We start from the raw sequence: 17,488 nt of genomic DNA, 5'->3' as shown, positions 1-17,488 counted from the left end.
CAGCCTGCCCTCCGTCTTTGATGGGCATGGGGAATCACAGAATATCTGGATTTGTAAGGGACCTACAAGGATTATCAAATCCAGCTCCTGGCTCTACTCAAACCTACCCAAAATTATCACACAGAAAGGTTGAGGTTGGCAGGGCACATTGCGCAGGATGGCACCTGGGTGGGTTTTGAATATCTCCAGAGAAGGAGACTCCACAGCCTCTCTGGGCAACCTGTTCCAGTGCTCTGTCACTCTCGCAGCAAAGAAGTGTGCCCTCATATTGAGCCAGAACGTCCTGTGCTTCAGTTTGTCCCCATTGCCTCTTGTCCTGTCACTGGAAACAGCTGAAAAGAGGCTGGCTCCATCCTCATGACACCTTCCCCTTAGATATTTATACACATTAATGATGTCTTATGTGGTTTGGGTTGGAAGGAGCCTTAAAGACCCCCCATTTCCAAGTGGGACACCTCACACTGCACCAACTCCCCCAAACGGGAGGCAACCCCGGGGGGCATAAACAGCGCTGAGGCAGCGGCGTGTGGCGCACCAGTGTGTGACATGGCAGCCTGACGGCACCGTGGCGTGGGCAGGGCATGCCTGCACCTCACAGATAAGCACCTCACAACTCCTCCAGCACCCATACGGCGCGAGGGGGGGTCGGGGAGCCCAATTTTTTTTTTGTGGGGCTGGAGGGGGGGGCATAGCTTGAGGCGTGAGGCGTGAGGAGGGGGGAAGCGGGCGTGGGGCTAGCACGTGGCGGTGGCTGCCGCAGCGCCCCCTACTGCTGCTACTACTAGTAGTGCTGCTACTCCTGCTGCTACTACTGCTTGTAGCGCTGCCGCTGCCTGCTCCGCCCCGCGGCATCCCGGCAGGCGGCGCGGTGCGGGCGGCATGGAGGGCGGCCGGGGGCCGGGTGGTGGTGGCGGCGGCGGCCAGCAGCGCCTCATGAGGCGGCGGCCGCGGCTCCGCAGCGGGGTGCAGCGCGACCTGCCCGCCGCACACATCGACTCCTTCAACTACGCCATCAGCGAGGGGGTGTACCAAGCGCTGCAGGTCTGGGGGAGCCGAGAGGAGGGTGCGGGGAGGGGATGTGTGTGTGTGTGGGGGGGTCCCGCTGAGGCGCGTGTCCCTCTTTCCCCGCAGGACATCGCCCCGCTGGAGTTCGCCCTGAGGGACAGCCGCGTGTCGCTGGCCATCGCCGGCGCCGCCATCTCGCCGCCCATGGTGCCGAAGGGGGCGGTGTGCCGGGAGGTGAAGGTGTTCCCCGCCGAGTGCCGGGGGCTGCGCAGCACCTACCGCGGCAAGATCACGGTGAGGTTCTGCTCACAGTGTTATAACTAAAATCTTCTTTCTGCCTGGATCTAGGTTTCACATAAGCCCAGAATTATAAATCCTTCCTGTTCGTGTCATCTCATTAGTTTTTTGGGTTGCTCTGGCATGTGACTGGAGAAGAAGCATCCCTAGCAAATACTTTGCCTTGTGGCTGGACACCGCTGTTTCCTGGCCCAGTTCTGTAACTGGGGCTGTACTGCACATTTCCATGTGTCCACTGCAAGGGAATGCTCACATGCAGTTTCAGCTTTTATTTTCCTTTCTCTGAAGCATTACAACAAGTAGGTAAAACCTACTGCAAGTGAAACATCCTGTCTGAACGTAAAAGTGGGACAGTCACACGTTGTTCACAGCAATTTTCCCAATGACTCCTGGATTTTCCTGAGCTAGAGATGCTTTCATTCTTCTTAACTATATTATTTCCCTCCTTTTTTTTTTTCTTTTTTTTTTCCATGTGTATTTAATTGTTTTTTCAACCTGTGCACGTGTTGGAACAAAACATTTTTGCTGTGCCTTGTGTGGAAAAAGCCTTGCTTGTTCTCGTCCACTCCCCGCTCTTGCACAGTAAGGAGCAGTGTCTGATCATTCCCTGTCTTCACCACACTGCTTTTAACTGCACGTAGCACTATGGAATTATTCTTAGTTCTCCACGGTAAGTGCCATGGTCTGCTGAGCAGCTTGTCGCACAGGAACCAGTTCATGCCAGTATTGAACCAGTGATTTCATATTACAATGCCAGTGTTTCCTGAGAGGCAGTAGATTTTTTTTAAAGCTCATTCATTATTCTGCCTATAAAACCAGGATCATTTCCTTCTGCTGGGTATTTTATCGCTCTTTCTTACAGTCAAGGCATCATCCTTCTCCAAACCCTTCTGCCAGATCTTACTGTTGTAAATAAATTTTCTTTAACAGCACACTTCTCTTTCTCACCTTTCAATTCACTTATGAAAACATTAAGTGGACAAGTCTTAGGAAATGCTTGTAATCTGGATGTCTTTTCATTGAACACTTCTTCTTCTACTTTTTCTTTTAATTGTGTCTTAACTTCTTAGGCCTCCTTTCCTACCCTGTGGCAGCCTTTTCTGTTTAGGCTGCTTTTTTGAGAGGTCTGAAAGGCAGAGTAAACTCTTACCAACTTCATACACCTTCCTAACAGCTTCTTCACCTAGTTCTAGACTTGTGTGATTTTCTTCTGGAAACTCATGTTGACTGTTTACCAGAGAATATCATCTATGTATTTACTAGTTACGATTATTACCATTTTAAAGTGGAAAAAGTTGATGAAACAGATTGGTGGTCATGTTAAATGTGCAGTTAATATGTGAGGAAAGTAAAAGGGCAGCTTACTTTGCTCACTGTTCTTGTTGTATCATTTTAGGTTGACATCAGCTGGTCAGTGAATGGCGTTCCACAAGGGACTATTAAACATCCTGTGGGGTATATTCCAATTATGGTGAAGTCTAAATTGTGCAGCCTCTATAATCTCTCTCCCCAAGAGCTCATCCAGCGCCACGAGGAGGAAGAGGTAATGAGGATTTTGCAGGTCAGGAAAATCTGCATTTTACATGAGCAGTACATTGGGCCAACAACTTAGAGGACTTGAGCATTTGTATTTTAAGCTTGACTTACATTCTCTGGATGTTCGCTCTTTACGGCAGACATTGGAAGAGTCTTTCTTATTTTTGTTTGTCTTCTACAAATGTTTTCTTACCTCCTCTCATCTATGGGCAGTTAAATACAGAAGTACTTATTGCTGGCCCCTCTACTAAGCCACTTGTACCCTTATTCCTAGTATTAATTACTAGAACACGTTTTTTTCTAATGACACACAATTTGGGGAGCTATGAATTTATTGGTGTTAAGCTTATATGTGACCAGAGGGAGGTTTTCTGCATCAAAGTTTCTTTTTGTCTAAAAATTCAATGTTATAACTTATTTTTTTAATATTTTTTGTTAATAAATACTTTTAACATCAGCTCTTTGGAACTATTTACTTGGCCACATAGATTTGTTTTGTTTTTTTGTTTTTTTTCCTTCCTTGAAGTGAAGGAGCATGCATCCATTTCCTTGCACTGTATGCTAGAATCAGACTTAAAGGTCACTGACAAAGAGTGCAGCCTTTTCAAGTACAGTGCTGAAACGTGTTTCTTGCTGTTTCATAGCTGAAATATTAAATGTTTGCTTTCACAAAATAATATGAGCATTTTTTTCTTTTAGTTAAAACGTTATGTTATGAATTTTTAAGCACGTTACGAGCATTATTCTTTTTTTTTCTGGCAGGAAATGGGAGGCTACTTCATAATTAATGGCTTAGAAAAAGTTATTAGAATGCTGATTATGCCCAGACGAAATTTCCCTCTTGCAATGACAAGACACAAGTGGAAAAACAGAGGCCCTGGCTTCACAGAGTATGGTAAGCTAAGGAGCTTCCTGCAGCATCCCTCCAGTAAATACATGTGGACAAATGGAAATGACCAACTATAGCTGATTTTTAAACTGCATAATGTTTATATTTTGAGATAAATTTTACTACAAAACCAAGGGGGTTGACAGCACCTTAATGATGAAAGTATGAAGCAGGTACTTGCCTTGTGGTATTGTCTGAGCTGCCCGTGCTAAGCAAGGAGATTGTATTCCAGGCTGTGGAATACATGAAGTTGTTATATGGAAAGACTAACTGTTAACTGTTGAAGTTGTTTCAGTGAATTTGGTTTTCTGTATTTCAAAATGCCATTTGTAATTTACATAAAACAGGTTAACTAGGTTCCATAGCTTTGTCATGTGTACTCAGGTAAATGAGTTGGCATTAAACGAGAATTTAGGGGTTTGAACTCGAGCATTATCGTCTGCTGACTTGAGTGAACCATGGTGTTTCAGAACACACTGCAGTTCCATGTGAATTTATGTTGAGGGAGGGCCAGTTTAGATGGTCACATTTGTTCTATGTTAATTTCTCCTGCAGTGGACATCCTAGAACAGGACTAGCAAACTTTTGACCTGCAATTCCAGATAGAAGAGATGAGTCTTGGGGCTTTCCATTTCTTAAAAGCTTTATGCGTCTTGTGAGCCTCTCAGCAACTGCAGTGGCTGCTTAATGATTTTGTCATTAAGAACCAAACTGAGTTTGGTTCTTAATGTACTGGATGAGTATCTTTACTGGATGTACTGGTACTGGATGAGTATCTTTATTTTAAATGAGATGCTGATGCTGAAATAAGAGATCTGCCTGCCTTGTGTTCTCTACCACGAAGTACGAAAACTTAGCTAATGGCCTAATGAACTGTCTCACCTTTTCAGACTTGTCACAGAAATGCAGTCAGCTGCTTTTGCACAGCTCACGTTGGTCTTTGCTTGTGATAATTTTTGCAGGAGTAGTGATGCACTGTGTTAAGGAGGAGCACGCTGCAATAAATATGAACCTTCACTACTTGGAAAACGGTTGCGTCATGTTGAACTTCATTTTTCAGAAAGAGTTGTTCTTCCTTCCCTTGGGATTTGCTCTTAAGGTAAATAGTGCTTGAATCAGCTAATTCCATAAGAAATATTTTCTCTCATACTTCCTATATTGGCTGGAGAACTGTGGACCAGACTGAGCCTGTACGTGTAATGCAGCACACAGTTGCAGCAGATGGAGTGCATGCAGGGTAAAGAGAGGAGGGGGGAGTTTTGCAAGGTTTTATGGCTTCTTACCAATGAATGCTGTGGATGAATGGAGTGTAAGGGTTTGGCACCTCATCTGAAAGGTTTTGGTAATCTCTTTAATGCAGAATGACCTTACAAGAAACAGTTCAATTCTCATCTATATTAGTATTAATCATTAAAATCAAGTAGTCTCATGTAAAAGTAAATCGGGCAACTGGCTTAATTTTTGAGGAGAAAAATAAAGTGCTGTTTCTGATTGGAACTGAAAACAGGTAAGAACTGGAAGACAAAAACCAGTTTGAGCATATTGGGTGGGTTAAATTGTTATTCAGCTAGCAGACAAAAGTTTGACTTCAGTCAGGCTTTCCAAATTTCTTGTAAAGCATACTTTCTCTGATAGCAGAGCCCAGGGTATGTCATCTGTGTATTTTATGTACAGCAGCAAAGTGGTAAGAGCAAGTCAGAGGCCTGTGGCACTACACCTTGCCTTCCGCTGCATAAATCAGTCTCAGGGAATTTGTATGTACTTACAACCTGCTCTATTTGTGTTGCTGTTGCATGATACGTTTCACTTTTTCTCCAGTCTGCTGTCTCAACAAAAGTAGTTACCAGAAATAGGTAATTACTCTTAGTTTTAATAAGCAAGGGAATTATACTGACTTTGTTAGCTCATGAGATCTCAGGTTAAGCAGGCTGTGTTGTCTGAAGTTTTGAGTTCTTCTTTCACAAGTAGGCACTCCCTGGGCTTTCTTCCCCACCAGCATCAGTTGAGGTTAGTTCTGCACTGGTTTTCTGTGGCCTGTCCAGGTCCTGCTGTGGCAGCCTGGTTCTTCTGTTCTGGCTGCAATTCCAGTTCCTCCTTGTTGTGTAACCACCTCGTGTCCTGGATGAGAGGCAGCATGTGCTGTGGCTGGTTCTAGATTTTTTGTAACATGACTTACCAAGCAACAGAATATATAACTGCTGAGGTTGCGTTGTCCCCTTTGAGAAAGAAATCTGCCTGGGTGTATTTTCATGCAGCCTCCATTTTTAATGAGCTTCTTGAAGGCTTCCTAAATGTGGTGGACAAACAATTTGCTTAAAAATGAGGGAGGTTTGTCTGCCAATACAGAAGTCATTAGTGGGCAATGTATTTGCTTAACCCTGACTTAAAGAAACAATTAGGCAACCGTTACAACACCAAGACCTAAGAACATTGGATTTAAGTATGAGCTTTAGAACATGAAGTGCTGGAGCTAAAGTGAATTGTAATGGGCTTCATCAAAAGACTAAATTGTCTTTTGATTTCTGTGGGGATAAGAAGTAGCTTGAGACAATGGTGAATTAAATTCATGTTTCTAAGTGAACTTAAAAGTTAAAAAAAAAAAAAAAGTGTGTGTCTGTATAATATATACTTATTATATATATATATATATATATATATATAAATACAAGGAAATCTAACCTAATCAAAAGAAGCCTGTTAATTTAGAAGGTGTGAATTTGTTTGTTTGTTTTCCAAGGTTTATTAGATTGGGGCTACTCATGATCATCAGTTTATTAATATCCTCGGTGCTACTCTTGAAGCCCCTTAATCCCACAGTATTTTTCAGTTTGCATGGTGGAAGGGTGTTTCCAGAGAACCGAAGAACCTAAATCATTGGGGTGCTCTGCTTTTTCAGTGTTTTATGGCCCAGCATTTTCATGGCTGTTTGGTTTTTTGTTTTCTGATCTGACACCCTTTTGTCTTTCAGGCATTAGTTAATTTCACGGACTACCAGATTTTTAAAGAGCTGGTCAAAGATAAGGAAAACGACACCTTTTACGTGAACTGTGTTACTGAGATGCTGAGAGCAGTAGCGGATGCAGGCTGTTACACACAGCAAAACGTCCTCGAATACCTTGGAAAGAGCTTCAGAGTAAAACTGAACCTCCCAGAGTGGTACAGCAATGAACAGGCTGCAGATCTCATTTTCAAGTATGTATGTATGCATTCCTGAGTGTGAGATTCAGCGTGATTGCACTGAAATTACAAGCAGCTTTAAGAATGCTCTGTCATCACGCTGCCTTTCTTAAGATTTTCATGCACACGTGAAATGATAGCCAGTGGCCAATTCTTGATGGGACTTGAGGATATTAATCTGTAGTTGTGGTGTTCTAAAGTACAGATTTTACAGATTGATACAAATATCTACAAAGTGGTTTCAGGAGAAGAGCATTCGTTGTTATTTAGATGTAATTTTCTGATGTATTTGATGAAAAACCAGAATGTTCACTTAAAGAAAAGAAGGTTACAGGTACGTATGTGGACTGCTCAAGGTTAATCTTGTTGGCCAGCAGTATTGGCATTTTCTCAGCTGTTTTACACAGTAATGGGCAACTATTACAAGAATTGCATTTGTCTATTAAAATTATAGGAATTAGGTGTTTAGAAGCCAGTTTAGCTTCCAGATGCTTTAAAATCTAACTTCTTCTGTGGAATAAGCTAGCTTTGAGATGGTCAATGTGATGAGCATTCAACCAAGCCATTTATTTTTCAAGTGTTAGCTCTCTGAGAGGTATTCTGGCATTTGAAAAGGATCGTTTGGGATGGCTCTGCCCTTGAGTACTTGTAAATGGGGGAGAGGGGGTTAGGTTGCTGGAAAACATTAAGGCAGGCTTCAGGTGCCTCAGAGGGGCACTTACAGCGCTGGAAGTACAGCACTTTGTACTGAGAAACAGGTGGATAATTTCAAGAAAGTTACATCGTATTTAGAACGAAGAGAATTACTCTTAGGGTGTTTTTTCCCCTCGGATATGTTCTGTAATCTTGTCTGTCTAAGCTGGGGAGATAGAAGAGTGGGAATAGTGGAAAGCATTAATTGGGATGTGCTTTGTATCATAACTTCTGCCTGGCCAGAACGTGCCTCAGAATCAGCCTTTGGAGGCTTGTCATTACGGTGAAGTTGTAAAGGCTTCAGCGGGGGGCAATATAGAGCAGCAGCAGAAATGGACAGGTTCTTGTGTGCTGACATGCTGAAAGATGATTGCACTTGTGTCTTGGAAGGCAAGTTATTTCAATGGTCTATTTGGAAAGCGGTTTCTCAGCTTAATTGGGAATTAGGAATAACCTTCCTTTCTGCTTGCACTAGAATGTTGTTCAGCCCCTTTTTTTTTTTTTTTCTGTGCAAGGGTTTGATAGCAACAGAGTTTTGGATTTTCTGTGGCCAGACAGAAATGTTTTGTGATCTGTTACTAGAATCCAGTTCAGATTTGGAGAGTGGTCTGGTTGCGTGTATGTGGATAAGCACAGGCATGTAAAAAATGTTTTGAGATATTTTAGGAAGAATGTGAAGAGATGGTGTTAGTCATCCTTCTTTCTCTTCCTCCAGCAAGTGTGTCTGCATACACTTAACAGACAGAACTGAGAAGTTCTACCTGCTCTGTATGATGACCCGAAAGCTGTATGCTTTTGCCAAAGGAGAGTGCATGGAGGATAATCCTGACAGTCTGATGAATCAGGAAGTGCTTACTCCAGGACAGCTTTACCTTATGTTCTTAAAGGTAAGATCGCATGGGGTATCTCCCCCCAGATCCCCTGCTCCTGCGTGGGCTCCTCTCCACGGGCTGCAGCTCCGGCCCGGGGCCTGCTCCTGGGGGGGCTCTCCATGGGCCACAGCCTCCTCCAGACCACATCCACCTGCTCCACCGGGGGCTCCTCCACCCATGGTGGGGCTGCAGCGTGGAGATCTGAAGTACTCATGGGTATGGTGTTCTGCCTCCTTTTCCCTGTTTTTATTTAGTGTCCAAGACTACAGCAATGATAAAGTTACGCTTAAAAATAGAAATCGAATCCAGTGTCTCACATTGTCTCAGCAATTTTTAAATTCTGGGGGACCATGGCCTTCAAGTTTTGGTGTCTAAATTTGCTTCATGACATGGTTTTAAATTCATCACTGTATTTAGTAGGCTAAAGAGCGGAGTTAGTCTTGTGGTCAGATTATATGTATACTCTCAGCTTTGGGACTCATTTGCTTTTTATGAAATTCTGTTACAGTATTTTATTCACTACAGTCACCACCAGTCTGGGTGGAAGTGACTGCTAAGATTTTGAGTGGGCAATTTGTTGCAGGTCTACACTGGCATGATACTGTGAGCACTTAGATACAATAAAGTCAGTGTAGGAAATATGGTCAGAAAGCTTCCACTTTGCTGAAAGTTGTCCATCCTGCTGATTTCAGAAGACTTCTGTAGCACGCAAAACCAATTAAACGCTCATAATTTGAGTCTCTATTTTCCAGTTTTCAATTTAAACCTCTCACTTTTAAACCATAGGAGAGGCTTGAGAACTGGCTACAGTCTGTTAGATTTGTTTTGGAGAAGAGAACAGAAAAGGCAGATATCAACATAAATGCAGACAGCTTGATCAAGGCATTCAGCATGACAGCAGATGTTACCAAGGCATTTGAGTATCTTCTTGCAACTGGCAACCTGCGTTCTAAAACTGGTGAGTCTCAAGGCTTAAAAGGCTTTTTTCATAATACATAGTATGAGAAACAATATAAAACTGAGCTTCTAACTGAAAGCAACTTGAATGCAAAAACAGTAGACTGTGAGTTGATGAAGACTGGGTTGGGGAAAGGGATAGTTGGAAAAAAGGGGGGATTTGTCTTCAAACATAGATTTTTATGCATGGCATAAAACATGTTAGTTATTAAAGCAAGGCCTCTACACAGATAAATAGTTGAAATTAAATTTAGCGTTGTCCAAACAAGCAACCATATTCTTGTTTTCCCAAAGGTTATTTCTTCTTAAAAGATAGGACATAAGACAGAGAAGGGGCATTTGTTTATGAGGACTGCCCCATTAGTAATGTGAGTTACAACACAGAGAAACTGCATCAATCTAATAATGTATATTTCAAATTTTCTTTCTGTTTTTCTGGCATATGGAGTGTGCAGGTGTGGTTATTTAACACTCACCAGAAAATGAAGTGAGATTAGAAGGCCGCAGAATTTTGTTAAGAAGTATCAGGAGCAAATCCCCAAGTCACCTCACTAGGAACTATTTCTAGTTGTCTCTGACAGGAGTTGGATTTTAAGCCATAGCTTGGAATTTAAAGTCTCTAGGTCTTTGACAAGTCACTGAATTGCTTAAATGCATGTGTACCTTCTGTTGCTGGGATCCTGCGTGAGCATCTTTAGGTCTTACCAGTGAGAAATAGGAAACGGCCTTGTAACATCATGCTTTCTGTGTCAAAACCGGGCAACGTCCTGACATAAATCTCAATTTTGATCCTAGGCCTGGGCATGTTACAGGACAGCGGTCTGTGTGTGGTGGGAGACAAGCTGAATTTTGTTCGCTACCTTTCCCACTTCCGCTGCATACACAGAGGCTCGGCCTTTGCCCAGATGAGAACCACAACTGTGCGCAAGCTGCTGCCCGAATCCTGGGGGTTCCTGTGCCCTGTGGACACCCCTGATGGAGAGCCCTGCGGTCTGATGAACCACATGACAGCTCTGTGTGAAATAGTGACAGAGACGGTGTCTGTGAGAGACCTTCCACCTTTGTTATGTGCCCTAGGTACGTTTTGCTGGCTTGAACGTTTAATGGAGCAGTTCCTTTTTGTTCCTTTTTACTTCCTTTCTGCTTTTCTGCCCTACAAACCCATATCTCGGAAATGTTCTCCAGATACCATTATTGTAAATTCTTAACTTTAGAAGATGAAATCAATGTGCTTCTTAATTCTTAATTAAAATTCTTAATGTGCTTCTGCTTAATGGCAAGTAGCATGTTGCTTATATAGGCTTGCCAACCTTCTGGAGAATGTAAAGTTCAAAACAAATGTCTTAGCCATGTAATGTAGAGTGAAGACATTCACTTGAATGCAAGGAATTGCACAGTATGAGCAGTGAGAAATTGAATGAAACTGCCTTCCTAATGCTGCCAGTGACTTTAATTAAACTGCAGCTCTTCCAGTGACTGCTGCAATAACAGGAGTCCTATGTCATTCCGAAAATTGTTGGGGAGTGGGTGGGGAATGGTATTCTCAGTTGTGCACATCTTACATTTTTCCATCAAGTCATCTGCAGCTTTGCACTCTACAGGTGGTCTAAATTTTCTGATCTCATGAAGCCTTTTGGTGTGGATTTGAGGTTTCCTGCAGAAGTAACGTGTGCTTTGTGTGTTGTTTTTTTTTTTCTGTTCTTTCTCACAGGTGTTGTTCCCATTGATGCGACTCCAAGCAGGCCTTATGCTGAGTGTTACAGAGTGGTGCTGGACGGCGCCGTGGTGGGCTGGGTGGAGTGGGACCTGGCTCCTCAGCTTGCAGAAGCCCTCCGGCGTTTCAAGGTTGTCTCGTTTAAAATGTGACTGAGTTAAACGTCCTCAGTATGCAATGGTCAAAAATAGGCATGTTTAGAACTTTCTTTGTAACTTCCATTTATTTTTTAAATCTAACCTAATAAGATATTTTGTCTGCATGTTAGTACTGGAGTGGGTTTATCAGTTTTTTCTTGTTTACATTCATAAGTTCAGTCTATTGGTTTGTGAACTTGTCACTGTTACAGTTTTTTGTTTTGTTTTGTTTTTTAAAAAAAAAAGTATTCTGTCCTTTTCTTGGTGGAGAATTTTGTAGAAACACCATTTAAATCTGTTCTTCATTTTATATTACAAACTACATCTGTGGTTGGTATTTTCATTGTGAGCATAACCTAGCCGATTGGATGCAACTTAACTAAAGCAATATTGGTTTGTATTTCTAAATTGTTATTTCATTGCACAAACAGATAACTCAAGAGAAAAGATTTCCTGCACGGGCAGAAGTGGTCCTTATCCCAATGACAGGAAAACCCAGTCTGTATCCTGGGTTGTTCATTTTTACAACTCCTTGCCGGATGGTGCGGCCTGTCAAAAACCTGCTGTATGGAAGGAAAGAATGGATTGGCACTCTGGAACAGGTGGGTTTTGCATTTTTCCTTTTTAAAGTGTTGGAACAAAGTTTTACAGAGGTATCCTCTGTCAAAAGCACTATTTTGTGAAGTGTTTGTCAAAGGAGCTGAGAATGGGACATAGGGAGATTGTGCTGAAGAGCTAGAATAGGTGACAAAAGGGTTTTCTGACTTCTAGCTGATCAGTTTCTGGTATGTTTCTTACAGGTGGACTGTGGGGGTCTTTGAGATACTTGAGTCTGCTTTCAGTATTAACATAGTCAAGATTTTTTTAGGTGAAAGATTGCTGTGTTGTGTGTACTGTCTCATCTTGGTTTATATCACAGCTGCCCAGGGCAGTTTGCAGAAACAGGTAGTGGCTTGCTTGGGAACTTCATAATTTGTCTCCTTTCCTTTCCATGTTACTGCAGTTTTATATTTTCAGACTTGCTGTCCTTGCAGTTAGGTGTGATTGTGGTAGTAGTTTAACAGTTGTCATGTTTTTCTTGCCTGCACTAAGCTGCAGACAAAAAAACACAGCTAAAACTGAAATGAAAAGTAATCACAGGCAGGTTTGTTTTGCTTTCTTCCTGACCTGTCTGATTTGATTCTTGCAGATCTTCATGAACGTGGCCACCATGGAGTCGGAGGTGGTTCCTGGAGTGACCACTCACCTGGAGCTCTTCCCTCACAGCATTCTGAGTGTGGTGGCCAACCTCATCCCCTTCTCTGATCACAACCAAAGTCCACGAAACATGTACCAGTGCCAGATGGGTAAGTACTGTAGCACCTAGTGCTGCGAGCCCCTGGGCAAGGAGGAGCCAGGGGGGAATCTCTCATGTGTCTATTTCGGTGTGTTTTTTGTTTTTTTCTGTTTGAGGTTCTTGATCATATAGACAAGCAAGGGGCACTGCACCAGCTGCGTAGGGGAGTTAATATCTGACAACTGTGCTGCCATCCCCCCCAGCTGCCAGGTTGACCTGCTTCTGACTAGTAGCTAGAGCAGAGGCTGTGCAGTAGTGCAGGTTTCTTTGCCACCTGTTTTCAGTCACTGTGATGTCTTGACACTCAGTTTTCGGAGGACAGTTACTAGGCATCTGTTGCGGGATGGTAATACAATGCTGTGGCAATAGCGTGTTTTTTTTTTCTCTGTCAGCATTTAAATTGATTATTTGGTTGTCTGAAGGCAGTTGGGATGGGTAAGTACATGAAGTTTCAATTGTCTGATGTGCAAGTGGCCTGCAAGAATCTTATTTAAAACAAAAAAGACAGGCTAAGAGAAGCGTGTGGTAGGAACTGAGAGCAGCTCTCATTATCTCCATAGCATATTACATTTCTGGCAATATTATCAGAAAGATGTCCTTAAAATGCTACCATGTTTTCATACTTCTCTGAAAGTACCGATGTAACTCTGTTCAAAACTTGTTTTTCCTGCCAGTGCATTGATCCTGGCAGTAGCAAATGCTTTGTGGCTTGGAAATATGTAAAGTATGCCTCACTATGGGAAACTTCAAAAGAGGAAAAATGTTAATTGGAGATTCTGAAATTGCAGAAAAGACGATAAATTACAAATATTCCTTATGTAATACCATGAAGGGAACTGAATATTGTGTGTGGCTCATAGAAACTTTTATAACTGGATTTAGAGCAATTATTACATTCCATAGTTTTTAAAACTGATAATTCTCTAACTCATTTCCAGCCTTGTTCTTAGCAAGATACCTGGAGAATGAAACGTGGCTTGACATTGAATTGATCCTGAATAAATCCAACTTTCTTTCTTTACAGGAAAGCAAACCATGGGGTTTCCAGTTTATAACTACAGGGACCGCTCGGATAACAAGCTGTACCTCCTTCATACTCCCCAGAGCCCTCTGGTGAGGCCCAGAATGTACGACTTCTACAGCATGGACAGCTACCCAGTCGGTACCAATGCCATCGTGGCTGTCATCTCCTACAGTGGCTATGACATGGAAGATGCAATGGTGAGCCACCAAAAGAATGAATTTGTTAAGAAGATGAGCATTGGATCAGAATGGAAATGCTTTCCTTGAAGTTACTGGCAAATCTCTAACAGGTCTTTTTTCTTCTTCTTAGATTGTGAACAAATCTTCCTGGGAGAGAGGGTTTGCTTACGGAAGTGTTATCAAGATGGAGAGTATTGACCTTTCCCTTAAAGCCAACAGGGGAGATGATAATTTAGTATTTGGTGCCAGGCCTGGTGACCCGAATGTTGCAGAGAAGTTAGATGCTGATGGACTGCCTTTTATTGGCTCCATCCTACAGCCAGGGGATCCCTTCTACAGCTACATGAACCTCAACACAGGGGAGACCTTCACTGTGTACTATAAGTAAGTTCAGCTTGTCCTTCCTGGCCCTAAACAAACATGCAGTTGTGAGCAGTCTGATAGCAGTGTCCCCTGATGAGCTGCGTGATCTTCCCGGGGTTCCTTTCCTCCTCACACTCACATGGTCACAAAACATGCACGTGTTGATGGAACATGAAATTCATGGTACAGGTGACTTACGTGCATGTTTTGTGGCTTTTCTCTAAGCCATTGTATGCTGAAGAGCTGCAAAGCCTGACTTACCCAGGAGACATATCTGAGACCGGTGAAAAGAGAGCTTCCAAAAATGTTTTACTGTCTCCCCAGGACTCTTCCTCTGTCATTTTTTGCTGCGTTTTGTTAATTGAATAGGATAAAGTGTTCTTTCCAAAAAAAACCCACAAACACCACTCCACCAATACACAAAACAACAGCAAAATACAAGAAAGTGCTTGGTCACCAAAGACTGCACTCATATGTATGCAGTTATCCATACAGCTTGAGGTCCTCTCTGTGTCTGTCTACAACATTTATAGTGTGAGGATTATGCTATTTATTATTCATGTTGAGAAGGCAAATCAGATCAGATCCAGATTGGGTCATTATCTGGATTCCTATGGAGACGTGTAGTTCCCTGCCCTCAGTGTTGGCTCCTGCCCCCAGTTTCCCCAGGGACCCTGCACCCTGAAGTTCTCCTTAGCGTCAGAAGTGTGCTGCAGGTCTTAACACTGCCAGGTCTTAAGCACAGCTGGGAAGAGATGAACAGAGGCTTTGACTTAAACTTTGAACAAGCTTGCAGTTCTTTTCTTTTTTTTTTTTTTTCTCCTTGTGATGGTCTCTACTTTGGTTGCATTCAAAGGACAAAGGGAAAAAACCTCTAAAACAAGTTGTGAGTTTGGGCAGTGTAGCACAAGTTAAGCCTGCAGCAGGCACCCACCGTGTGAAACATCAGGCTGTGGGTGCACGTGGAGAAGCAGCACACCTTTGAACTTGTTGGCAAAGGCTGTGTCAGCTCACACCATGCCTTCACTCTCTGTTCCTGAGCCTTCCTCTCTTGCTTTGCTTTAAATGTATTTATTTATTTATTTTAGTATCCCACCAGGACAGTGAGAATTTACTGGGGAGGCAGGGCTGCTGCTGCCTCAAAACAAAAACAAGTATTTTCTCAGATTGGGTGTGACATTGATGAACCTGGTTTAAATTACTTTTATTTGAAGTCATGGATGGCACGCTACCTCATCGCATGGCAGCTTGCAGCTGTGCTTCTAGCATTAGAAACAACAAATGAATGGCACTTGTGATGCTTTTTTATCTTTTTTTTTTTTCTCTAATTCTTACACAGTCTGATTTCCCTGAATGGTATTTCCCAAGAAGTGCAGTGATCCCGAGCGCTTTATTAGACTAAAAAAGTGGTTTGGTTTCCTTCCTCTGCTTCCCTTCCCTAAAAACCATGAGCCTGTCTGACACCTTTGCTGTGAACGTTTCTCTACCCACACAGGAATAAGGAGGTGGGCATTGTAGACAACATCAAGTTATGCAGCAACGACCGCGGCACCGGGAAATTGAAGAAGGTTTGCATCACCTTGAGAGTTCCCCGAAATCCAACTGTGGGCGACAAATTCGCCAGCCGTCACGGGCAGAAAGGCATCCTGAGCCAGCTGTGGCCGGTTGAAGACATGCCGTTCACGGAGAACGGGATGGTCCCAGACATCCTCTTCAACCCCCACGGGTTCCCCTCCCGGATGACCATCGGGATGCTGATCGAGAGCATGGCGGGGAAGTCGGCAGCGCTGCACGGCGTCTGCTACGACGCCACTCCCTTCACCTTCTCGGAGGAGGACTCCGCTCTGAAATACTTCGGCGAGACGCTGGTGAGCGCGGGTTACAACTTCTTCGGGACGGAGAAGATGTACAGCGGGATCAGCGGCCTGGAGCTGGAGGCAGATATTTTCGTGGGAGTCGTGTACTACCAGCGCCTGCGCCACATGGTCTCGGACAAGTTCCAGGTGAGGACGACGGGCCCTCGGGACTCCGTCACCAACCAGCCCATCAAGGGGAGGAACGTGGAAGGCGGGATTCGCTTCGGCGAGATGGAGCGCGACGCGCTGCTGGCCCACGGCACCTCCTTCTTGCTGCACGACCGCCTCTTCAGCTGCTCCGATGGCTCCGAAGCCTACGTCTGCACGAGCTGCGGCAGCATGCTCTCTCCTCTGCTGCAGCGGCCACCGCCTTCCTCCGTGGCGAGCAACAGGAGGTATTCCTGCTTGCTGTGCGGCCGGGTGGACACCATCCAGGTCATCCCGGTGCCCCACGTCTTCCGTTACTTCGTGGCAGAGCTGGCAGCCATGAACATCAAGCTGAGGCTGACGCTGGAGCCGTGATGGTGCTGCGGGGAGGGAGGAAGAACGCGTTAGTCCTGCGTTTGCCCCCGGTGGGCTTGAAGCTTTCAGTCCGTTCTCAAGTTCTTCAAACGGTTGCAAGGTTAATTTGAGGTTTGTACCGAGACGGGGCCGTCTCAGCAACTCGTGAAGCTGCATCGAGAAGAAATGCAGCTCCGCCGACTTTTGTTTACCCTTTGTAAAGGATCACTAGCTGTCGAGATACAGTGTATGGAAATCAAGCAATATCACTGCTCCCACCAGGAAAGTGTGTGGGGGGGTCCTTGGTCTGAGTGCTGGCTGCAGCCGCAGAGACAAAGAGGTCAGAGAACAGCATGAAGTAAATGCTGGGACTGGCAGTGCGTTGCACTGCTCTGTAACTTTTTATTTTATTATATATATTTTTTTGCATTTGGCTGAAGAAGAGAAGTAGATAGGGCTTTGCAGCCTGGCTCCTACCTTGGCTCCAGCAGCTCTGCGGTGCCGGGGGGGGAGCAGGCACAAAGCCCAAGCTCCCCGTCTCAAGTCCCTGGAGGCAGCAGCACAAATTTGATGTCCTGCGCGTGTTTGGGGAGAGCCGGGCTGCTGCTGGGACCTGCTGGGCCCTGCTGCTTGCGGCGAGGGCACAAAGGAGAATTTTTCACTTGTTAAGAGTTCTTTATATGTTTCTTAAATAAAAATAAAAATAATTCTTTTGGAGCTGGCGCCTGGTGGAAGGGAAGGGAAGGGCAGGGAAGGGTTTCCCGTGCCTCCTGCGCTCAGGGCCGGCCGGGGCGGCTCTCCCAGGGCTTTTTGGGCCGCGGCAGGCTGGAGGCCGTGGGGGTGTCCCCGGTGGGGGCTGCCCGCGGGCTGCGCACCCCCGGCGGGCTGCGGCCGCTGCGCACCAGCCGCAGGAGCTCGGCGAAGGAGGAGGGGGCGGCCGGGGCGTCCTCGT

The 17,488-nt window shown here is 44.4% G+C and overlaps 1 protein-coding gene across 1 annotated transcript; it reads left to right on the top strand.

Moving 5' to 3' along the window:
* Nucleotides 1–839: 839 nt before the first annotated feature.
* POLR1B (RNA polymerase I subunit B) lies at nt 840–17,253 on the top strand. Its single transcript, XM_068675745.1, has 15 exons — nt 840–1,041; nt 1,132–1,299; nt 2,699–2,845; nt 3,601–3,733; nt 4,690–4,826; nt 6,696–6,919; nt 8,313–8,484; nt 9,256–9,427; nt 10,222–10,503; nt 11,138–11,271; nt 11,709–11,879; nt 12,467–12,623; nt 13,638–13,834; nt 13,947–14,200; nt 15,675–17,253. The coding sequence occupies exons 1-15, from the start codon at nt 880–882 to the stop codon at nt 16,555–16,557; spliced, it is 3,393 nt and encodes a 1,130-aa protein (XP_068531846.1). The 5' UTR covers nt 840–879; the 3' UTR covers nt 16,558–17,253.
* The last annotated feature ends 235 nt before the right edge of the window (nt 17,254–17,488 follow it).

The sequence above is a fragment of the Anas acuta genome, chromosome 3 (assembly GCF_963932015.1).
Source record: "Anas acuta chromosome 3, bAnaAcu1.1, whole genome shotgun sequence".
NCBI classification, from domain to species: Eukaryota; Metazoa; Chordata; class Aves; order Anseriformes; family Anatidae; genus Anas; species Anas acuta.
This window is presented reverse-complemented; position numbering and strand designations above follow the sequence as displayed.